At 35.3% G+C, this 26,213-nt stretch overlaps 1 protein-coding gene across 4 annotated transcripts in view; it reads right to left on the reverse strand.

Annotated features, from left to right (window-relative positions):
* Window positions 1-21,155, reverse strand: part of MRPL1 (mitochondrial ribosomal protein L1) — a 56,189-nt gene extending 35,034 nt beyond the window's left edge. Inside the window, exons 1-6 of one of the 4 annotated variants that reach the window (XM_012723997.1) lie at window positions 20,854-20,983; window positions 14,667-14,856; window positions 13,766-13,877; window positions 4,166-4,424; window positions 1,746-1,829; window positions 699-770 (exon numbers count right to left, since the gene is read on the reverse strand). In XM_012723997.1, coding sequence (XP_012579451.1) covers window positions 699-770; window positions 1,746-1,829; window positions 4,166-4,424; window positions 13,766-13,877; window positions 14,667-14,805 — 666 coding nt within the window. In that variant the 5' untranslated portion in view covers window positions 14,806-14,856; window positions 20,854-20,983. The other 3 variants (XM_004681193.2, XM_012723999.1, XM_012723998.1) reach the window with 3 other exon arrangements.
* Window positions 21,156-26,213: the final 5,058 nt, after the last annotated feature.

Below are 26,213 nucleotides of genomic sequence, written 5' to 3' on the forward strand. Positions count from 1 at the left end.
AAAAAAAAAAAAGATTTAGAGAACATTAAGGAAAAACATTTGCATTTTCAGAAATAACTGAAAATTCAAAGGACATGTCTCTTTTTCCCACCTTTTTAAAAAAATGCTATTCTTGTTTCAAATGTTACTTTCAAATTGTTCTTGTTTCAAATGTCATTTTTCCAAGGCAAGCTTCATAGTCCTTTGCTGTCTCCATGCTGAGCCTATGCCAATTTGAACTACTTGGTGGGTAAAAGTTATGAGTAACTGAAAGTCCTATTTATAGAAGTCAGATACTATCATTTGTCATTTACAGAAGTTAATCATATTTTTCAATCTAAGACAGCAAAACATATTAATGCTTTAAAATATGAATACAGATATCTATGTGTACTATCTTTTGGATTTCATTTTTAATATTAACATTTATAACCAAAGTATTAATGTTCTTTCTAATCTACCCGCAAAACTCTCACAAATATACAGGAAGCAAAGAAGAACAATCACAATATAAGTCAAGCACAATGAACATATGATGCTCTGTTATAATTTTTTCTTAACTTGATTTTGAGTTTGAAGAAATTTCCCTGTTCTATAAAAGTTCTGCTAACCATTTATTTTAAAAGATATGAGCAATGTAGTTATGTTTCACAAGTAAGAAATCAATCAATGGAAAAGATAAACAATTTCTATAACTAATGAACATAAAAACATCATACCTTTTGAATCAGATTAGTTCCACCTGCAAATGCAGCTCCATTTTCTTCTGCTATTTTAATCTCTGAAGCATTCTATCAAAACACAACAGTTTGAATATCAAGTTTAAACAAATTCTGTCTGCTTTCAAATATTTTGTCAGAATATCACAGTTCAAAATAAAAAATTGTGGTTTTTACTTTTTATTGTTATGCATACATTTTTAGTTAGGTGCATGAGACATATTCAGAACAAGTTTAGTTTGTAGGTGTAGGTGATTAAAATATGAATACATACTTGAAAAGGGTAATTAGGAAGCAACCTAATGGTGCAAACTAAGTTACCAATGCTATCAATACTTCATTTTACAAAAGTAAAATATTAAAATCTTGTTCTTTCGCTAATTTAGAGAAATTTAACCAATATAGAAGAGAAAAAAGTTTACAAAATGATAGAAAAAAAAATTTAGCCAGTCATCTGAAAATGCAAAAGAGAAAGCAAAGTGCTGGTTATTTTCTTCTGTTTCATTTACAACATTTGATTATACTGAAGTTTTATAGCATTCCAAATACATAGCTACATTTCCCACCTTTCTGGAAAAAGAGACTTCCTTCCTTGAAAGTGGGAAAGACAGAAAATTAAAAAATTAGTAAACAAATGTTTAAAATAAAATATTGACAAATAACTGCACTGTATTTGTCATATCCTTGACTTTCCAGACCAGAATTTTTAAAAAGTTGTAGTTTGTGCTTTCAACACAAAATGAGCCCATTTCTTTAAAAAAATCTTTTAGTTTTTGTTCGAGAAGTTCCAGTAGGAAGCAGTAGTTAGTATGATAAATTGTAATTCTCTACCATTTCTGTGGAAATGGTAGACTAATAATGATGAAATTAAAGTTCTACTTTAGCTCCCTCTCAAACTAAAAACATGTCCTTAAATACACTGAATAAACTGCTTCAAATGCAGGATTCAACTGCTAGGATTTTCTCTAACTCTACTCATTGATTTATTCTAATCATTGATATATGTAATATGTAAAAATAATGAAAAAGTACATAAAAGCTACTCACCCCAGTAAATACAGCAACTTTATTAACTTCTGAAATGAATGGGTATGGAAAACTAATAACACTGGCAAATGGCTCCACTTTTTTCTAAATGCAAAACAATGGAAAAAGAATTATGAAAAATTCTATAAAAACAGAATTGACACATTTTGTTTTAGTTCTATCATATGCCTCTCATTAATCCAGAACTACTCATTGCTGACAATTTTAGACATATTGGTTTATATTTCTTTTATAAGAAATCACAAAGAAAATCTAAATTTCTTCCCCACTCTATAGTCTCATGACACTTGGCACTGTATATCATTTATCGAGTCTCCTATATTAAAAGATGCAATTGCATATCCATGTCTTTCCCAGCATGCAGTACAATAAAGCTTTCTACATGATAGATGTCAAAAAATGTTTGCCACATTGAGTTAAATTTACATGTAGTTGTTTGGTGCCATCAAGGAAGCCATGAACAAAGTTATGCATACTGAATTACACTATCCTGCTGATCTGTTCAGTAGGTTACCCCTTATCTCCGTCATTAGCTCTAAACTATCAAGTGATAATAAATGTAAGTCAGAATACCAAAGGTTCTGAGTGGATCTATTTTGAAAAACCTGAACCACCATCATTTTCAGATATATTTAGAAATTCAGTAGGAAAATTCAAAATAAACAATGCTAGGCATTTGAGGCATTCTAAAATGGGTGGAGATTTTGAAGGGCCTCAGAACTAATTTGCTCAGGTCATGGATCTGTCTAGGCCTGTGGCTTAGATTTCTTAAGTAGACTTCCCATGGAAATTCTAGAGCCAAAGTTTTGGTACAGCCTTAAATCTAGAAGAAAAGACAAAAACTATTTGTTCCCAAATGAAAACTGATTAAAAGGTTTTTCTTTTTTTTTAAGAGAAACTTTATTTTGGGTAGAGATAATTTCCTGAGGATCTCTTTTCAGAAAAGAAGGTACAAACTCTTAAGAACAATATACCAGACATGCAACTCAGCTTTATTGACTGACATTCCTCTGCCATCAACAAGTCATAACTGGTTCCAGTACATTTTTTCAATCAGAGTCAATCACAATAATAACATCTCCTAGGGAATCGTAGATTGTTGTAGTGAAAAAGAAAAAATGTTTCCAGAAAGACAATACTCTTAAAAAGTTGTTAGTTTCTATTTGTGAAGTGCAGCTTGCGATCCTGCAAGTCTTTGTTTTGAATGATATTAATGATGGACTTAAGAAAAAAAGTGATCATGTTAGACACTGAACATTAAAAAAAAAAAAAAGAACAGTAACACAATGATAGAAAATAAAATTGCAACATGGCTGCTTTAAATCGTTTTTAATAAATAAGAATGAAAAAATAAACTTGGTTCAATTCCTAACCATAATCCCCATTCTGTAACTTTGAGCAATTTACTTGCCTTTTTGTGTCTCAACTTCCTCTTCTGAGATTATTACTGGACTAAATGAGAAAATGCATGCAAAACATTTAGCACTGTGGCTGATACATAAAGTTTCCAGTAAATGTTGATGCTATTATTAAACACCAACTCCTTTACTAGCATTACCTCATCTAATCCTCACTACAACTATACAACATACAGGAAAAACTGAAATTTGAAGAGGTTTTGACCAGAAAGACCAAGATCAAAGAACAATTAAGTGGTGATGTCAAAATTCTGGCCTGTAATGTAATCTGACTCCAGAGCCCATGCTCTTAAGCACTAAACTACATTGCTTCCTCCTAAATGCTGGGTTACGTTGCTATTGTTACTGCTAATATTGTTAAGTTGCATTCAAACACTTCAACTTTCTACTCTGACCCAAAAATAAAAATTCTCAAATTAAAAATTAAATTATAATATCCAAGATAATTCGATTTATTAAAAAAAATTTACAAAATTTAGAGCTGTACATAAATTAGCCTCAATTCTAATCTAGTGTTTTTCCTTCTTTTAGAGTTTTATAAACAAAGGTTTTCCATGGAACTGCAATATTTAAATAGATAAGCAGAGGCTCTGGCTGAAGCAAGAGTGAGAGCCAACAGTACTCCACCCATGCAAACTTAGTGTCAAACTGGGACTCTCAGGAACACAAGTGAAGGTCACAAAGTTCATTCAAAGCCCTGTTACAGAAAAGAAACATGACACCTAGAACTTAACTAATTTTACAAATTATTACATTATAGTAATAATTACTTTTAACAATATTTTGTTGAAATTTACATCAATAATTCAGATGAATAGAAGATATATGTTTATCAACTACAGAGTATATTCAGTATCTTATTTTATATTTGGGAAATTTTAAAAAAGCAGTTTTCATACTAAGTAGATAAAGAGCAAAAGATTTTCAGAAAATTATCATAGGCAAGAATTTAAACAAATTAAGAAACAATTCATACACCCACTGTTGGCAAAATTTATATACCTTCTTTCCCAGTGTCATGTCCAGTGTCAAATCAAGATAAACACCTTGCTTTGGGTTAGTAAAATCCAGAACTTGAAATTTCTTAAGTAAGTGAACAGCCTTCTCCAACTCATATATCTGTCTTGGGTATAGGCGTCTTAAGTAGACATCATCCTTAGGTTCACCTTCCATATAGGGGTATGACTTTATTTTTTCTACCTCATCTTTTTTATCATCTGATGCTTTTTCTTTGGTACCTTTTTTGGTTTTCTTTGCAGGCCTTAAAGATAAATTTGAGATTAGTTACATCAGTATCTGGTTCAAGAGATTTTTTAAAAGTCAACACATGCAAGACAGAAAAAATAACACAAGATAAAGCTTATTTTCATTCAGAAGCACAGGTTGCTTTAAAGTGTCTCTAACTCAACAACTATTAAATGAACTTCTGCACTATTTTCTGTTGACACAAAGTTGAGAAAGGCATGACTGATGCAGCTCTCCTAAAGCTTAGAGGAATAGAGATAGGCATACACAGAGATAATTTCAATATAATGGGGAAAGTATCATGAGAGTGTTATAGAAGGCTTAAGGAAAAGACATTTTTTGCCCAGCATGGAAGACTAGGGAAAGCTTCCACAAGCAATTTTGTTACCCAAAATGAATTCTTGAAGGGTAACAAGGTATTTAAGTCCAGGTCCATATTTCAGAGAAATGAAAATATTATGACTACATAAAAACATGTACACAAATGTTCATAGCAGTATCACCTATAAGTCAAAAAGCTAAAACTCAGACAACCACCAACTGATGAATAAATACATAAAATGTGGTAAATCCATACAAAGAAATATTAATCACCAATCTTAAAATGGATTAAAGTACTGATTCATGCTAAATATATATTGACCTTAAAAGCATTAAGCTAAATGAAAGAAGCCAGTTATAAAAGACCACATATTACATGACTTCATTTATATGACATCAAAAATGGGCAAAGCTATGGAGACTGATAGTAGAATAAGTGGTTTCCAAAGTTCGTGAAAGGGCTTGGGGAAATGGGGAATGACTGTTAATGTGCATGGGACTTAGAGAAGGTAATGAAAATGTTTTAAAACTGACTGTAGGAATGACTGAACAACTCTTGAATATACTAAAAACAACTGAATTGTACACTTTCATAGGTTATAAAGTATGTAAGTTATTGCTTAATAAAGCTATTATTTAATAAAGTACTTAGCCAGGCAAAGACATAACACAATAAAAGTATTGAAGCATGAAACAGAATTTATAATCAATTATAAATTCTAATTAATTACAGCAAGTCTTGGCAAAGTTTTTTTGTAAAGGAACAGACAGCAAATAATCACTATTTCAATGCCTCAACTTCTTTGATGAGAAAGCAACCATACTCAATACAAAAATGAAAGAACTAAATGGACTTGTTGAAATGTCATAATTTTCATGGGTCACAAAATATTGTTCTTTTTCCCCATTCACTTAAAAGCATAAAAACCATTCTTTGTTCAAAACCACACAGAAACAGGTGGCAGTCTAAATTTTTTTAATTCACTGGCAATATATTGCTGACTCCTGAAATAATGTGTAAAGGAGAAGGCAGAAAATAGGCAGATTATGAAGTTAGATCACCAAAGGCCTCCTCTAGGTGCAGTGAAAAGCCTAAATAGGAGTGACATATTTTAAGCAGAGTATTATGGCTATAACATATAAGGAATAAATGTGAAGGAAGTTGGTCTGAAGCCATTTAAGAGACTGTTCTATCACCACCGCCACTCCTTCCTCTCCAGAAATATGACAGTCTAAATCAGAACAGTGTTGGTAACATGCTTAAGATGAGAGATGAGAGGTATTTATAGTGTAAATATTGAAGATAGGAAAAGACAAAGAGAAGACTTTTGAATACTTCTTTAGTTGCCTGATTGGTTGATTAGTCATAGACCTAGACCAGAAATAAAGAAAACAAAACTAGGAGTCAGAGATGAGTTCAATTTGGGGCATTCCAGAGTTTGAGTTTGGGGTTCGTTGCATCATTGGCCACAGTTCTTTAATTCTCACCATTCAAGTCCTTTTCCTAAGTGATTTTAAGTTTTTCTCACTGAAAGCGGTAGAATATATTCCCCAGCACCTTGATTTAGCCATGTGACTATTTCTGGCCAATAGAAGAAGAAATCAAATGAGTATTTTTCTTTATTCTATGTGTAAGTCATAAAAGGGTTCATACGTTTGCATTTGTAGGATTGTATTTCTGTTGTTTTCACAGAAGAATATGCCTGGGCTAGTCCAAAGGTGGGAGGATGAGAGACAGAAGAACAGCATTGGTTACACAGAGCCCCAGGCTAGATTAGATAATTCTCAGCTGATCTGCAGACTCACAGTTGTACAGCAAGCCCAAACAAGGTCATCAAGGACAACCAACCAAACCTAGCTTAGACCAGATGACTTATAGATGTGTGGGCAATGATAAATAATCACAGGGTTGCTTGTTTCATAACAAAACAAACAAGATGTTTATAAAATATCTAAGAAAATAAGTTCAACAGGTAATAGAAGGTAAGACTGCAAAACTAAAAAGAAAAGACAGAACTAGATGTGACATATTTTCTCACCATTACTTCAAATGACATCTATAATCTTTAACCATATAAATTTTTAAATTAACAAAATATTCTAGAAAGATGCTGGGGTTCTGAGGTTGGCAAGATATTGGTTTCCCAAAGATGTTTATATATCTACATTGCTAAAAATACTTTGCAGATGTGATTAAAGACCTCAAGATAGGGAGATTATCCTGCTGGGCCCAATTTAATCATGTAAGTCCTTGAAAGCAAAAAAACTTTCCCCTTTCTCACTTGCTTCCAACAGAGATCAAAAGACAGGAAACTCAAATTTCCTCAAGCTGCCATTTCTGGCTTTGAAAATGGAGGTGGGGGATGGAGCACAAGTCAATGAATTGTAAGAGGAACAGTGAAGAGTGATCTCCAAGCCACAGGCTGGTAATGACACTTAATGGTAGAAGACAGAGCTTCCCAGACTCCATTCACTGATATCCCACAAGACTGACATGAAACAGGTAGAGATAGAATTTTGACAATAAAAACACTGGGGCTTAAAGCAGTCCAACTGCTGGCAACAAGTGATGTCCCTGGAGAGGCCACCAGTTTACCTCATGTGGTTTTGGCTTGGACCCTAGTCTCTGCTCAACAGATGCCATATGGGGTAGGCAGATGATATCTGGCCACGTGGTAGCCAATAATTTGTCTCTCTCAACTCTCCCTTTTCTCACTCCTGATATAAATAAACTCTGTTATTATTTGTGAGAAAAGTCATGCCAACTTTGCTATGTTTTTCAAGCAAAAATGCATCATGATTTTTCCAGCCCAATGCTTGCTTTCGAATTGTCTCCACTCTTATGTTAAGCATTTGGGTGAGGACCCAACTGTGTCAACCCCATCCCCTGTATTTCTTCTATTTCAGAATGTGGGCAGCGTTTCCAAGCTGAGAATGACATGTAAACATTCTCCTGAAGACCTTTTAGGATGAAATTAAGCCCTACTGACACTTGATTTTAGCTTAAATAGATCAATATCAGGTTTCTGACTGATGGAACTGCAACATAATATATTTGGGTTGTTTTAAATCATGAAAGTTTGGGATAATTTGTTATCACAGTATAAAAGTAATAAAGATCCATTAAAAATGGTTAACAGTATAATAATTTTTTAAATCTCTGAAACCAATCTAACATATAATTTCGTTTCACTTTTAGCATTCAATGAAGCCTTATTACAACAACTAATAATAGTATCCTCCCAGCTAATGAGCAATTCAACAGAACAGCACATAATGGCAATGTTCATTTTTAATAGGACACAGGTGTCCTTCTGGCCTGACAACAAATCTAAGCAGGTGGCCAAGTGGATGGATATAACACACCTCAATGGCTGCCTTGGAAGTACTCATCTAAATCCTAAAGCTTTCCAAACTAGAAAATTCACATTTTAATTTTATATTCAGTAAAAGAGCAGTGGAAATAACAAAAGAATCTAAGAAACCTGTTATAATAATAAACTTCTATCTAAACAAAATGATCCCTAGCTATAATCTATAGATTTACTTTACATAAATGCTGATTTCATCACTAAATTTTATATTACGTAAACCTGTCCACTTAATTTGCAGTTAGCATGAAAGAAGTTCCTGGGGCTGAAATAAGATTTTTAAATGAACAATAAAAGTCTGATACACAAGCTGAGTTAGATATATAAATGCAGGTAGAGTGTGGTTGGTATATAACCCCACATAAACAATATAACAAATTGTTTATTTATACTTTGGACCTTGTTTCACAAAATATTTGAAACATTTCAGTAAAAATATTTTTATGTTACTAGTAAAACACTGCTTTTGTTATTTTAAAAAAGGTACATCATTATAACATAAACAGGACTCTAAGGCAAACACTCCCCTCCAAAAAAAGACCCCAATTAAACAAAATCTATCAAAAACAACTAATCTTATAAATCCACTGCTTATTTTCCATTACTCTCCGAAAAATGCTACCTTTATTCAGAAAGAGTCACATCTAGAAGAACTTGTTTTTTATGCAATTACATAAGGTCCTATCAAGAAAGCTTAAATACTGTGATCCTATGGGAAAATAAATCATACTAGAAAGGCTTTAGGGAAGGTGAGGGAGAAATGCCTTGCAGTTTGTATTGAAGAGAACAGAATTTAACTGCAGTTACCTGGGTAACTAAACCACACAGATTAAATGAGTAATAAGCACTCATACTTAGATACTAACTTTCTCTCTGCTTCATCTGTCCCCTAACTCCAAAAGCACAAAGAAAAAAATAATTTCATAGTCCTACCCAAATTAATCATCATAGGAAGAAAATGGAATTATAATAAAGTTCTTCAGGATCTCTGAAGATCTGGGAACCCAGAGACACCAATCCGAGACTTTCCAAGGTGGACAACCCCTTTATACAGAAGAATTAGGTATAGATGGTATGAATAAGGATGTCAAACTAAACTGAATTAAACGGAACTAAAAAGAACATGCCTAGGTCATGAAATATTAAGGAAATGCAAATGTATGGAATTTTTATTTCTCAGTGTAATCAGAGATTCACTGACATCTTTAATGCTGGTTTAGTCATCAAACTAAATGCAGAAGTTCTGCTTCTATTTAGAAAGGTAAGAGTAACAGAGAAAAACCCAATCAATAATAATACAAATAAATGAAAAATTTAAAAATAAAAGCTGGAAAGAGTATTAACAATTAAGAAAGAGATGGATAAAATCACTTTTCTAGACCTATTACAGGGCTGAGATTGTAGGGTAACTGAGTGGCCTGAAATCCAAGAAGAATCACCCTTGATACCAACTTCACTCTACCTTCATTAGACTCAGAATATGGAAAGAAGGCACACAGATAAGGAAAAAAATTCAGCTAAAATTTCAGAAATATAACACCCACACCTACCCCTGGGAAACACTGTTATAAGGGGAATTCACACTCAATTGGAAAGCCCTTTGCACAGATTTCCATAAGGTGCACTTGGGAAAAACCAGAGCAGCCAGGAAGCCTCCCTAGAGGATATGGCTACTACTAGTGGAAAAGTATATAACCCTGAAATCCTCTATGGAACAAACAAGCACCCATTGTGTGAAGGGGAAGGGAAGAAAAAAAGAAATGCAAAGAATTCTATTCCTGGGTATAGGATGAGAAACAGTCCTGAGAAGAACATCACAATATCCTCTACCAAAAAATCTAGAGAAGGTCCACAGAGTCTCCCACAAGACACAACAAGATACATGCCATGGAGAGAAGGGACATACATACTGAGAAAGCCCCATCCCCAAGGCCCAGCCACACTGGACTTACTTAAGATGAAGGCTAAATGTGAAAAACAGATATTCTCCTGCTCCCATCATCAACCTAACAAGCAATAAGTACTACCAGCGGAGATGTAAGAGTAAGAAGAGAACATCTCCCCTCCAAGCTCCCTGAGGCAAACAGGCAGAAAGCTGAGGAAGAGAAGGAACCCATAGAATAATCTTCCAGCAACCCATCTCTCATCCTAAACAGAGGTAGCAGTAAAGAAATTTGCACTGGTGGTTACCATACCAACAACAACAAAATACCTTAGATCTACTTCTATAGTACTGACTCAATGCTCTAAGAGAAGAGGCATGTGATTTTCCAAGCATAAATACTGTTCTTCATTCTCCACTGTTCTACACAGGTGTACAGCATTCAACACAAAAAAATTGAGGTGAACGAAGAAGCAAGAAAAAGAACCTACTGTTGTCAAGTGAGACACAGAACCAGATTCAGAGATGACCCAGGGGTCTTTTTTTTTTTTTTTAATCAGAATCTACCATTGGCAAACAATGAGTATACACATATACATGGAGGTATGAAGAGATTAGAAATAACAAGAGAAAAGAGAGAGGAAGTGCAAATTCTTTTACCTTATCTCAGATGCTGATTAAAAATACCAGTCATGAAAAACCATTTAATGTAAGTCAGTAATTAAAAATACTAAAACCCACAACTAAAATTATTAGTATTATGATTCTCATCAAGCTTTTGAATAACTCTCATTGTCAGACATGGAAAAAAATCAACTGCTAATAATTTGTTCTACCTTTTTTTAAGTAGACATATTACTTAGCTATGTTAAGAAATGCTTTTAAGGTGAATGGAAATACTATTAAGGTTGTACTGAAATAGAATACAGTGGAGACATAAAATGAAAAACTTCTATAGAGTAAAAGAAACCAACATTTAAAGATTAAATATGCTCAAAATAATGAATATCCCTAATAAACAAATACTTTTTACAAGGCAGAAGGGAAAAAACACTCCATGAGAAAAATGGGCAAAAGATATAAAGCTACACTAAAGAAACAAAAAAGAGGTTGAAAACATCCAGGGTTGTTAAAATGTGGGTGTTTTCACTCAATGCTGGGTAGGGATGGAGCCTTGGCACAACTTATACTCTCCAATTTCTCAGCAACAAAATGAATCCAAGTTATATTCACACACAAATGTAGCCTTCTTTCTAGTTACATTTTTGCCACCTCCTCCTTCTTTTTATATTCAAGGCATATCAGACTGCATTACATCATACATTCACTTTCACTCCTTTGTGCCGCTGAAATATCTTTCCCTCAATTTCCCTGCAAAATCCTATCTATCTTTCAGGACACACTTCAGAACTTTTGTCTACTCTTTCCCAGTAGAATTAATGAAGCTGTCACTTGTGATCTGATTGTACTCAGTTCATATTAAAGTTACAGGAAAGATGCATGCTAATTATAATATAGAAAGAGTTCCTACCAATCAACAAAAAAATGAACAGAAAAATTGGAATTAAGAAAACATATGGACTTTTAAACATATAAAGAGTTATATAACCTCAATGATCATTGAATAAATTAAAGTCATGATACCATTTCATAACTTAGCAAATTGAGTGATAAAATTCAAAAATTTTTACTACACTGTATCTCTATGAAGGCAATTTGTTGTAACCATTCAAAATTATAAATACACATATCTTTTGACTCAATTTTATTTTTCAAAGTTTATAATAGAAATATTTTCACAATATTTAACAAGACCTATGTACACATTAAACATTACAGGATAATTTTTAACAGAAAAGATTGGAAAGGTAAGTGTGTATTAAAAGGAAAATGGGTATGTAAATTATAGCATATTTACACAATGAAATAAAAATGTCCATATTCATTATTGCATTATTTACACTAGCCAAGACATGAAAGCAACCTAGGTGCCCAATGATTGATTAATGGAGAAAGAAAATGTGATACACAATACATATATGTGTGCATGTATACACACAAATTATACATGCATGTGTGTTTATACACATGTGTACACACATACACGAAACACATGTACGCAGATATACACATGAAGAATACATTTATTCACATAAATGCTGTCATATTGTGACAACACAAATGAACCTCAAAGACATTATGATTGGAGAAGTAAGTCAGAGAAAGATAAATGCCATATGGTATTACTTATACATGGATTCTAGAAGGGGAAACAATCACAGATGCAGAGAATAAACTGGTGACTTACAGGGGCAAGGAATTGAGTATGGGTAATATGAATGCAGGGGTCAAAGGTACAAACTTAAAGTTATAAAATAAGCAAGTCATGGGGATAGAGAGCGCATAATGGTGACTGTAGTATGGTACATTTGAAAGTTGCTAAGAGTAAATCATAACAGTTTTCTTTACAAGGAAAAATATTAAGGCTGTATGGTAATGGATGTTAACTAGATTTACTGCAATGAGCATTTCAGAGTATATATAAATAGTTACTCATTAAGTTCTACAGTTGAAACTAATATTAGATCTCAATCTTAAAAAATGACTACACAGCTCTATCTGAAAAATCTCTAGATATACTATTAAGTAAAAGCCAGCAAAGTGCAGAATAGGGTATATAAATGCGTAAGAAGCATTTTCCCCTACTTACACAATTGACACAAAATGTGTGGGCTTTTTCCCATATCAACTAGCTCTCCAACATTAATTGGATTTTCTATAATCCAATATAATTCTGATACTGTATCTAGTGACCTACTTTGAGCATCAGATCCTACTGCTTAAAGGTTCAATTCCACAAAACTGCCCCCACTTCAGATGCTAATCACAAGTCCAGGCCTGAATACTTCCAACCAATAAGCTATAAATCAGGGAATTCCATAACCCTCCTCTCAAGCTTCATAATTTGCTAGACTGGCTCACAGAGCTCAGAGAAACACTTAACACTTACTGGTTTATCATATAATAAAGAATATGATAGGCAAGGTACAAAAGTGTCTGGAGTGTGGGAATTTGTCTTCACTGGGTTTGGGAGAACTACCCTTCTGGCACATGCACAAATACACCAACCCAGAAGCTCTCAAAACCCCGTAACTTAGGAGTTCTATTAAGGCTTTAACACATGAGCATGATCAACTATGAACCCAATCTCTGGTCCCTGTACGAGCCCTGGAATATGAAAGGCGCACGGAAACTTTCCAAGCTTTTGATCTTAGTCTTTCTGGTGATCAACCTCCATCCAGGAGCCCTCCGAGAGTTACCTCATTAAAAGAGAAGACATTCCTAAAACCCAGGAAATTACAAGGGTTTTAGGAGCTCTGTATCAGAAACTGGGTCAAAGACTAAATATCAGAACAAAAGATGTTCCTAGCACTCATATCACTCAGGAGGATTACAAGGGTTTTAGGAGCTTTGTGTCAGGAACTGAGTGCAGAGAACAAAATATTTCTTATTACTCCAACACTTACTTTCTGTGACTTTAAGCAAGTTACACAATCTATGCTTTTCATCTTAAAAAAAAAGAGCATAACAATAGTTTCCACATTAATATTACCACAAGGTATTTAATCAGATACTGAATATCAGTGTTCAAAAAAGGTTAAGTATGATAAGGAGGAACAGAATAATAAACTTTTACAATTATGTCTTTATGAAATCAAGCATGTTTTCCAATCTAATGTTTAAATAATAGCAAATGAAATCACTTCAAAAAAATATACTTACCTTGTTGCAGCAGCAAAATATCTGTTGGGTACTTGAACGTACACAGAACAAGGATAAAGAGCTGTATGACAAACCATCTTGGAATCACTATACTTTTGATGATGTATCAAGACTTGAAAGGAAAAGAAAGTAAAATATTAATAGCAATAGTTTCATAATTTTCACATTCTTAACCAAGGATTTCCAAAAACAATTCAATATTCTGATTCTTTATCATCCTTTACAAAGTGTAATAATGTAAACTACACTTTTCAAAACTAAAGCCAAGTAAACCTATCCAATTGATATGTTTGTCTTCATATATTTTTAACTTAAGTTATTAGGTTCAACTGATTATGTTATCTCTATTATTATGAAATATGGACAATTATCCTGATTTTTTTAATAATTTAAAGTTTATCCTTTTTTCTTTAATATAAATAATATTATTCATGCAGGTGCCCAAGTTACTTCGGAAGAATTAGAACAGGAGCCTCCCTGGTGGCCTAGGAGTTAAATCTCAACACTATCATCACGACTATGGCCTGAGTTCAATCCCTGGCCAGGGGGCTGACCCACATGGTACAGCAGACCTCTTCTGTTTCACTTGCTGCTCCCCTTAGCAGTGTATTTCAGTAGATCTGCCTGTTGTGCTCCCCACTCTGTCTCTGGTAAATCCTCACATTACCCCCACAGACACACACCCTTCCTACACCTCTGGCCCAACTCCTGTTCTATGCAAAAATAAATACATTTTAAAAAGAAAAAGGAATTAGAAGAAAGTAGAAGGAATCCAAGCCTTAACAGACATCAAAACTTGTTACAAAGCTATGATAATAAAACACGTTGTTACTGGCTCAGTATAGGAAGACAAACTAATAAAACAATAAACAGATCTAATGAACAGCAGACCCATGCTCACATGAACATCTGAAATATGACAGGGATGTTATTGCATAGGACTGTACAAAGAGGTCAGTGAGTGCCAATAACACAATTATCCACAGGGAAAGAGTACAACTGAGCCTTGAATAACATGGTTGTGAAATGTATGAGTCCATTTCAACATAGACGTTTTTCAATAAATATTATCACTGAATGAATCTTTATACCTGTAAGGAAATACAAATTTATTGCTCACATTATCATTTTATTTCTGATGTCAAGTCAATAATACATATAACATCTATAGTGTTATGTATAAGACAATATTGTTATAGATACCCATAATCACTCACCTTGTAAACAGATGACATGAACTTGCAGTACTCATAGACAATAAAATGCCATAAATATATTTTCTCTTCCATAATTACTTTGTTTTAAGAATACAATATATAATACAGATAACTTGCAAAATATGTTAATCAACTATACTATCAGTAAGACTTCCCATCAACAGCAATCCATTGGTTAAGCTTGAGGATAATCAGTTCAACTGTGCAAAGGGTCATTACCTCAACCCCTGCATAGTTCAAGGGAGGGTCAACTATATATTTAGATTCCTATCTCAATCTACCTACTCACAAAATCAAATGTAAAGTAAGGACTCATATGTGAATGCAAACTTAAAGGCTTTCTTTCATACTACAAGAAAATACTTTCATGATATTTGGAAATGGGACATTTTCAAACAAAACCCAGCATCAGGGCCCTCCCTGGTGGCTCAATGAGTTGAAGTGTAGCACTATGAAGCTAGCCACAGCCACTGTTTGGTCCTGGCCAGGGAGGTATAGCTCATATGGGGCAGCAGACCTCTCCTGACATGCACACTGCTCCCTTCAGCAATGTATTTCAGTAGATACCTGTTCTGTTCCTCACTCTATCTCTGGTGAATCCTTTCAACCCCTGCATCTCTGGCCTGTACCCCTGTTCTTGTTTGCATAAAAAAAACAGATCTTTAAAAAAGAAAGGAGTAACTATTCTGTTAAAAAGAAATAAAGAAAAAAAGGGGGGAGTTGGGCCTTTGAAGATAAAATACAATCTATTTTTTGAAACTTAATAGTGTGTGCTCAGAATTTTAAGTTATTTTTTGCATGTTATAAATATTCTTTTGTACATAGAGATTGTTTCAAAAGCACATACAAAAGTAAAGTCTTCCTTCCACACCAGCCCCCAGTTTCCCTCTCTGGTCAGCAATTTCTCAGTAATCTTTCTAGAAATATTATCTCTTTCTTCTTTTATAAAAATGGTGGCACACTCATTGTTCTACACCTTGCTTTTTCACTTTTAGGTGTTACAGTCCACTTTCACACACATATATAGACACACATATATAGAATACACACATTATAATAATTTTCTATACTTCCTAAGAACTCTTTTTATGGTTGCAAAGTACTTCACTGTGCAACTGTATCATAATTAATTAGTGACCAACCATTAGGACATTTACAAAACTTGTATTATAAAGTGCTATAGTAAATATCTATACATCATTTTGCACACATACAGATATATTTATAGAATAAATTTTGAGGAGGGAATTTGCTGCATCAGGAGACAGAAATATTTGTAATTTTGACAAATACTTCTCTCTTAAAATGTCAGCACTATATATTTCCACCAGCAAAGAAAAGGTCATTTGTTTTCCACTTACTCATGCAAACACAGTATGTTTATCAAACATTTGGTCTTTGCCATTATAGTAGACAAAATATGGTGTGCAAAGCTGTCTTAATTTGCATTTTTCTTATAAGCTGGTTGAGTATGTTTTTGTATGTTTGGCCATCTATATCTTCTTTTCCGCTGAGTTGGCTTGAATTCATTCTTGTAAATTTGAATGCACAAGTTCTTGTGCCATTTATTGAAAGCATGCAGGCTAACAATGGTATGAGGAATAAGGCCCGGAGGGTAGAATAGGAATGGGGCACTAAGTTTTACAAGGACAGGGAAAGGGACATTGTGACCATACATCAAGAGACACTTGTGTCAGCAAAGTATCTGATGTTATCACAGGCAGAGTTATCCCAAGACCACCATAGAGATAGTCACGTAATCAGGTCAACAGTGGCCAAGTCATCCCTGGCCCTGCCTCTGATATGAGTTATACTCTGTAGGTAGTCAAAGAATTCTCTGCTGTGATTTGTAGATAGCAAATAGGTCACAGTTGCTCAGCTACTAGCCAGCTCACAGGAACCCATAACTCTCCACATTTGTAAGAAATAAAGTATCTTGAAAAGACCACACACAGGAAATGAAGTAACAAGCAATTATCCACTCAAGGTCAGGAAAACACTTCAAAACAGTAATCATAATTGTACTAAACAAGTACCCACCAACACTAGTAATATCCTCAAAATAATAATTCTCTTATATACACCAACTGCAATCTACTGTACAACAATCAATCTCTACCACTTAGAATTCCCAGTCATGACAGCCAGAATTAAAGTTTTCAACAGAAATCTATCAAACTACTACATACAGAAACCAACTTATAAAAACACAACCATTTAAAAAGCACTATTTAGACTACTTCTATATATTCAACCACTCTGTAGTCAACTAGCCTATGCATTATTTTATTACAATCCCTTCACTCATTTCTTCTCTCATTCTTGGCTATACTTGCTAAGCCCTTAACTACTTACATAAGCCCTCAACTATGTACAAACTTCCCTGAATCTGCATACATTTTTTCAAAAGTCCTTTATTCATGCCACCTTCACCTTTTGGTAATGAGATGAAATTTACTCCATTTCCTTGCTAGTTTATTCTTGTAACTGATACTAAAAGGTTAGAGTTCTCAAGGATTCTCAATGGACTCTATCACCCCCACTATCCCTAGAGCTTATCCAGCTAGTATTTGGTTCTTTACTATAATCAGTACAGTCCAGGCCACTATCATCTACCACACGGACTACTATAAAAGATTACAAACTAATCTGTCTTCTCTCTGCCCTTTTCATTTCTTTCTTCTCCAAGTGGCAGGGGGGTTATTTAAAAAAAAATCTCATGTCCTTAAAACACTTGGAAGCCTTCATCGTGCTTTTAGAATAAACTAAATTCTTTTTTTTTTTAAAGATTTATTTATTTATTCATACAGAACTGGGGTACAGGCCAGAGATGCAGAGAGTGATAGGATTCACCAGAGACAGAGCGGGGAGCAGAACAGGCAGATCCATGAAGTACACTGCTGAGGGGAGCAGCGGGCGGGTCAGGAGAGGTCTGCCGTGCCATGTGGTCACCTACGGGGCAGGGGGGGATCGAACTCATGCTCAAGTGGCTTTAGCTTCTTAGTGCTGTGCTTTAACCTGCTGCACCACCAGGGAGGGCCTAAATTAAATTCTTAACAAGGTCCTCTCTAAGCTACTCCTAGCCTAGTAAATATATTCCATCTAACACCACTTTCTCTTGTATTTCCCATGCTTCAAAATCACTGGCCTCTTTTCAGTTACTTGAATTTAACATTTTTTACCACCTTAGGATTTTCAATATAATTTTCCCCCCACCTGTGACATTCTCCCCTACTGCTTTCCACTCCTCCCATGACAAATTTAAAATTACCTAGTGATATTTCAGGGACTCTTAAGCTACTTCTTCAGAAGCCTTCCTGAAGACTCAGACTAGATAAGTCTCTCATATACATCCTTTTCCTTCAGAAACTTAGAAAACTCAGAACAGTTCCTAAGAAATACTTATCCAATTAATGTCTGCTCTTCAATAGATGATAACATGGTCAGGGACTACTCGCTATTATGTCCCTAATGCCAAGCAAAGAGTTTGGTAAATGAAGATACAATAAACATCTCTTGAATCAAGGAAAGAAATTTGAACAAATAACAACAAAGTGGGATTGAATTATTTAAAATAGTATCCATCAAAACACATGGAAGAGGGGTGACATTTTGTTAAAGATCCATTTATTCACTCACTCATTTATTTGACAACGTAAAGGTGAACAAAACAGATAAATATAACTGTCGTTATGGTACTAACATCTGCAGGGGTGGAGGAATAAACAGTATTAATAAAGATAAAACAGAGTGGTTAGTGTACCATAGGACAAAAGGGATATAGAGAGAAGGGGAAAGCAGGCTACAGTTTTAAGCAATGGCGATTAAGGTAAGCCTTGACAAAGACTTGAAAGAAATGAGGAATTCTTTTATGCTAGTAACTATAAAAAGTGTTTCTGGCCCATTCCACTAGGAAAAAAAAGTCTTCCTAAAGCAGGAGTCCTTTTGCAATGTTTAAGGAACACTATGGCAAAGTTGGCCCCAGCACAGTGAAGGAAGAGGAGGGCAGCTAGACACAAGGTCAGAAAGGTAATCTAAGTAGTAGGGGTGAGATAAGACAGTGTAGATGATTTTAAGCTGCCCAATGGAAGTAATGTGAGAAACACAAGTATAATTCATAATTTTCTAGCTGCTATAATAAAAAAGATAAAAAGGAAGCCACTAAAATTAGTAATAAAAATTAACATTTTATTACATCTAATATTCTAAAATATCATTTCAACATACCAATATAAGGAACTATAAAGGTATTGCCTCTTTTGGCACTAATTTTTCAAAATCTCATGTGTATTTGACACAATTCAGGTTAGTCACATTTGAAGTTCTAATCATATGTACCAAAATAGCAGAGCTGTGCACAGGCCATTCTAAAAACTTTGGATTTAGGAAAATGGTGAGGTTTTGAAAAGGCAAAGCACAAGAGCAACATGATGTAAATTCTTAAAGGACCAATTTTTCTACTTGTTGAGAATAGCCTGTGGAGAAATCCAGTTGAGGGACAGTAATGACTTGGAAGTATGTTGCAGTGGGGAGTGAGAAGTCAGACTCTGAACTTATTTGTGGGTAAAACAAATGGGATTTGCCAACTATTTAATGTGAAAATGTGATAAAACGGGGAGAGGGAGGCTTGAGGATACTGAGGTTTGGGCTTGGTAAATCCTTCAAGCTACAGTTGTCATCAAATGATCTGGGGGAAAACTACATCTAACAACAATGGGTTTAACTTCAGACAAATATTAGCAGCTGATGAGATACAAGTGGAGATCTAGAACTGTCAGAAAAATGTTTAGGAATCTAAAGTTTGAGAGAGCCCCTAAAAGTAATAAACTTTAGAGCCATTAAGATATAGGTAGTAGTTAAAATCACAAGATTTGGATGATACCAAATGAGTGAATTTAGACACAGAGACATGCGGCCTTAGGATGGAAGATGGACTCCTAGTTCCTAAGACATTCCATAGTGAGAGACTGAGGAAAGGATGAGAACCAAAAATAATGTGAGAAGTGCCAAGTGAAACTGAAAGAAAGGTTAAGAGAGAGGTTTCTGGAAGACAAGAGCAGAAAATGTTTCAAGGAGAGGTTCTCTTTTTAGTTTCCTAGGTTTATGTAATATGACAATATTTTGTGATACATGAAGATAATACCATCGATCCTTCTTTTTCTTCAGTAAATATATACTTTTTGGCTTGTAGTAGTTAGCAAAATCTGTTGTGATCTCTTGTCCCACCTATTCTTTAAGCAATAACTATCTCAAATAGAGAATGCTGGTCTTGCAACTGACCTTTCTTGTGGGAATTCAAATAGAACACTAACCCGCAGTTTAAAAAAAAAAAATTTCCCCCCCGGTCTAGGAGTGCAAACAAGTTCTCTCTGCCACTAATAGTTATATGAATTTGATCATATATTCTCAGGACTCATTAAACAACAATTACTGTGCTTCAAAAATACACCACCAAATTTTAAAAAGCATCGTGCCAAAAATAGTCATCCTAGTCAACAAAATGGACCTGCTAAAAAGAGCTGCTACCAAGAATATAAAATTAGTTTCCAACTGATAAGTGCATGTTTAAGAAATGGAATTGCTTGTAACGTTGTAGTCCGAAAATACCAATAGGCTTTTTGTAAACTATTTACTGATTTAATCCACTCGTATATACCATCTTTTCCTTTCAAAAGCTCACCTTAAGTATCAAAAACCTTTTCCCCCCAAGCCCACACCCTTACGATAGAAAATGTACCTCTGACTCAGCCTCAGACCCTAGTCGTGGGTGAAAGGGTGTCAAGGGTGTCAACATACAGCCCCCTCCCACTCCGAGGACGGCTCTAGAAAGGAGTGAAATTCCTGATAAGGTCGTTTTTAAACATTATTAACCTTATGGTGAACCTGGCGCGCAGAAAGAGCAAAACCTATTGTGGGCACGTGCCTAGGGTAGTCCGACTTGCATTCTGCTCCAACAGGAGATTCTGCACCAGAGGTATATTTCCCGCAATCCCAAACAACCCTCCGCTTTACCTCTACCAAGGAACCACCTTACGGCCGCCGCCATGTTGACCACTACGGATAGTGTGACGAAATTGGTCCCACACGCCAACTTGGAAGAATTTAAAAAAGGTTCCGTTTCGGAATCGACTGTAGGGGAAGAGATTAGAAGCAGCAAGAGGAACCAAAGAGGCGGGAACCTAATCAGGCTTTCAAGACGCTAGTGCCCCGTGGCGGTGTTACAGTTAAGTCCTCCGTGCCGCGTCAGGCTTTGTGTTTCGTGGTTCCGGTACGACAGTTTACCTTAGGGAAATAATGCCGTTCCTCTAAAGTATGGTTGTATTGGCAGTACCCTCCTTGTTATATTCCCTTTATTTTTCCTTTTCATCCTGCTAGTGTTCCCAAAAGGATCTGTACAGTAGGTTGGGAGTGTCTAGAAAAGTATGAAAAACAGGAAAGCTGAAGAACCCACCATGTCCACTGCCACATTTTTTCAGTCTTGTAAATGACTTAAAAATTCTTCAGTCTTGGGTTTATTGGGACGTTGGTGGTGGGCATAGTGTGACTCCATTGGCTTGCTAAGCTTTGAACCTATAACCCCTAAAACAAATACTATGATGCTTTACCTCAATAAACCGAATGAATAAATAAATATTTCTTCAGTCTTTCCATTGATACCCAAGGGGTGAGTAGGGGAGGGGAGCGTGTTGTCCCACTCGCTAACAAACTTTGTTTTTAATTCAGCGGAAGAACAGCGGCTTTAAATTAGTACCAACTCTCCATTCGTCTCCTGTCGCAAGTTGTGCCATTAGGATTGAGTAATTATATTTGGCAAACTTATATAACACTTTAATTTGTAAAGCGGCGTGTCTGCGACCTATGCAGAGGTTAGTTTGAAATCGGTATCCTTTCCATGACGTCACAGCTGCCGGTGTGGCTTATCTAACGCAAATCTCTGATAGCGAATTACAGCACTTTCCAGTTTAAATAAACCCCTTTGGAGCTCCCTTCTAACCTCAGACTACCTCCCCAACCTCAAATGCACAAATAAACAAACCTGCAGGCTTTCCACTACCACCCGAACCCGAATGGGAAGTGGGGAAGAGGAGTGAGGGGCAGGGTTCCTAGCACTTAAGAGACTCACAATAAATGTTTATTGAAGAAATGAATATGTATATGCATGCATGAATTTGTGACCAAATTAGAATAGCAAGCCTGCAAAATTAACTTGCTTGCATAAAGCTACCCACAGGCATCTGGACTGGATCAAAGCTGTGATTTCCTGTATGTTTTACTTCATACATACACATTGTACCCACCTAAAGTGAATAGATTTCTAATTGAACGCCCTTTCTTGTAAACATTTAAGCAGTTACTTCAACGGTTCCACACCCATTTATGACTTCTATCAGAAAAAAAATTAAAAGCTTAAAGATAATCTTTATAATTTTCTTCCCTTTTTCCATTCTTCATTATTTTGCTCACCTCTTTTCACAAATATCAACACATGCCCACCTGCCATGTAGCAAGCAGTGTGTTTGACCATGCATAGATGTGGTGAACAAAACCAATACAGCCATTATTTCTGTAATACTTAAAAGCAAATTCCATTTGAAGATACATGCCAGAGTTTAAGTAAGCTTACCAAATTTATTTCAGACCAAAACAAACACCTGGATTAGGAGTAGGTATTGGTCTTTTGACTGGACATAGCTGAAGTCAGTTAGTCCCATGGAATATCTCCATCTCCCTTTATCTTCTCCTGTATCATGGACTTTTTTTAAATCTCCTCTTGTGACAAGGTATTTTAAATAACATCCTATTTTGGAACTCAGAGTAATGCTTGTAGTTGTGACCTTATTAAAGCGATCTCTGGGAAGAGTGCAGCCTACCTGATTACCCATGTTGAGTACCAAAACTTGATAACATTAGTTAGGTGAGGTCCAGTCATCAGCTCTATAGAGAGATGCGAAGAATGTATGGAGAAGTTCTATAGTTTGAGATGTATAAATACTATAAAAATCACACCCTGAAATAGCAACTTCAAATCTCTAAATATTTAATGTATTGTGAGGTTGTCACTGAGCAGCATTTTAGTTAAAGCAGTGGTGCTATAGAACCAAACTTCCTGAATTTGAAACCTACATCATCAAGTTCAAGTCTTGTGGCCTTAATTTCCTCTTCTCTGTTAAGGGGCTAACCATGAGCTAATTCACAGAATAGTTACAACAGTACCTGGCAGGGTAAACACTCATTATATGTTACACACTGTCATTAGTAAGCAAGCAGTGAGAGCGCTTAATCAGAAAGGCAAAACTGACATTTCTTATTATTATAATACATTCTGTTCTTGTCCCTACATGAGCTAAGATATCTCTTTATAGCAAAAATTTTACTTATACTTCAGAAGTGTTTAGATTGTGTTCATGCTCTTCCTCAAAATTCACTTTAAATGCAACTTTCCCAAGTGATTTCTAGGAAGATTTATACTCTCCAGGAGTCTTGGCAACATGCCAACTGCCTGCCCCTTGGCCACTGTCCCTGGGAAAAGCTTCTAAACATCTACCTAGCCCTGTAAATTTCTTCATCTTTGTTCTGTGCCTTCCTCAGCCATCTTCCAGCTACATGGGAAACTCCTTTGCAAAAAGAATCACTTCCTATTTAGGGTTAAAGTTGAAAATGGATCCTCTTACTGAACAAAAACAAGGAACTTAAAGACATTTCCTACTTAAGTGATGTGCATCAGAATTACCTAGAAGGTTTGTTAAAACTCAAATTGCTAGGCTGCATCACCCACAGTTTGTGATCCCTTAGACCTGGGTTGGGGTTCATGAATTTACATTTATAATAGATTCTCAAGTGCTGTGAACATACTTGATCGCACTTTAAGAACCACTCTCTATATGTAATACCATGTAACGTTTGCATACCTGTCTGCCATTAACTTGGGAGGAGTTATTGTTTTGCTTAATAATTCTATGCTCAACAGAAGACAGCCAGTAAAAGCATAAATTTTCCTATGCAAACATCTTTAGGAACAGAATCTACCTACTCTTATCTTTTCCTTTATACAGAAACTCTCCACACCTAGGTTTCAGTTCTGAAACTGTCCAGCTCTCAGCCAAGAAAATTTGCTGAGTCTTCCCCTCAGCCTATTTGGATTTTAAGTACGACCAACTCCTAGATACCCTTCCCACTTGTTTTTATTTCAAACTCAGATTATTTCGAACTCTAGAATAATGGTTTCTTAGTCACAAGGTGGATAGTGTGGTAGGAAGTGAAGCTCATCTTGTCTTACTCCTACCCCCAATGTGGATGTTTCTCTGTTCAAAATCCCATAGAAGACTATTTTAAATCCAGATAAAAGTAAGAGATTTTTGTCTATTGGAAGACTGGTAGATGTCCATCAACTGCTCTCCTATACAAAAGGAGCACACTTGTGGATCTTACCAATATCTCTGATACAAATATTCTCACAATAGCTGTTCTCAAGCTTCCAAATATGAAATAAACAACACACAAAATTTCTGACAATGCAGCTCTCCAGTGCTTGCTTGACTGTAGCATACTACTGGATGTTTCGTAGTAAGTCAGAAACTTTTAGAGGCCTAAACCAAACCAATTCATCTTAAAAATCACACATCTCAGTGTTTAATGTGAATACAAATCATGTAAGCATTTATTTAAAATATAGACTCTAATTTAGCAGGCCTAAGAGAAAGCCTGGAATTCTGATTCTTATATTGTTGATGCCACTGGTCCTTAGATCACATTTTGAATAGCTGTGTCCTAGAACACATCCTAGAACAATAATGTTTTTATACCCAAACAGGAACTTTTTGAATAAGCTCTCTCTTCCTAATACAGACAATAAATTTAGGTGGATCCCTCTCCAAATTTCTGGGTATAAATTCCATCTTTCGATGGGTGCCTCCATCTTTTAGTGCAAATACTAGAAGAACCAATAACTTCCATCTACAGACATGGAATGTCTCTTTCTTTATGTCTTGTTTTAAGCTCATGGTAGAATAGTTGTGCATGTGCTAGTATATTCCCTCCTGAGTTACTAGCTGACAAATTATAGAATGACATTGGTAGTGCCTTCCTACATCTGCATCTGGTGGAAACTTCCCTGCCCACATAAACAAAGTGCCCTAGCCCAGATATTTGGATCACTGGAAGCCATCTTACTCAAGTCCATTCATTCTGTAGTCAGTGATTTGTCTTGGGGGGTTGGGGAGAGAGCTTTCTTTAAATTTTATCCCAAAGCTAAAGGAGACACCCAGGAGGAACAAATTTTTTTCAAAAAAATATTAAAGCAACATGAAACTACAAGAACTCCTTTGGCAGTTCTAATGGCTTCTCTTAGTACTTTGTGATTCCCTTCTTTTCCACAATCGCTTTTAATTTATGATGAAAAGTATCCCAGATTTTGACTAACCTAAAAATTGAGGTTCTTTTTGATAAACTATTGCTTTGAGATTTCTATATTCTAGAATAGCTGTGTCCAAGACAAATATAAGTCCCATATGTACTTTTTTAAGTTTTAGTACCTACATTTTAAAAGTAAAAATAGCATACAAAATTAATAATTTTAATAGCTAAATCAATATGTGCATGGTTTCATTATTTCAACAACCTGCAATATAAAAAGTATATATTTTATATTGTATTTTTATATAAAGAATATATTTGGGCCCTCCCCGGTGGCTGTGGTACAATGGGTTAGGACGCAGAACAGCAAGCGAGCAGCAGCCGCTTCAGTGCAAATTCTATCCTTGCCTGGAGGTGATCCACATGGCGCAGCAGACCCCTTCTGACCCGCCTGTTGCTCCCTTTAGCAGTGCACTCTGTCATTCTGCCTGTTCGGCTCCCCACTCTGTCTCTGGTGAATACTCTCACCCCCTGCAACTCTGGCCTGTACCCCAGCTCTGAATGAATAAATAAATAAATCTTAAAAAAAAAAGAATATCACATTCATTTTTACACAGTCTTTGAATTTCTACATGTATCTTACACACAGTGTGCATCACAATTAGGACTAACTACATCTTGAATGGTCAGTGGCCGCATGTGACTGCCACAATGGATAGCACAGTACAGTAATATTTCGTTATTATTATTATTAAAATGGCTAATGTTTATTGAACTCTTTCTGTGTACCAAGCACTTTTCCAAGAGGCTTTTATATTTTAGCTGTTTAAATCTTTACAACAATATTAATAGACAGGCACTCTATTCTCATTTTATAG

The sequence above is a fragment of the Condylura cristata genome, unplaced genomic scaffold, assembly GCF_000260355.1.
Source record: "Condylura cristata isolate star-nosed mole 26May11 unplaced genomic scaffold, ConCri1.0 scaffold00012, whole genome shotgun sequence".
In the NCBI taxonomy this organism is placed as follows: Eukaryota; Metazoa; Chordata; class Mammalia; order Eulipotyphla; family Talpidae; genus Condylura; species Condylura cristata.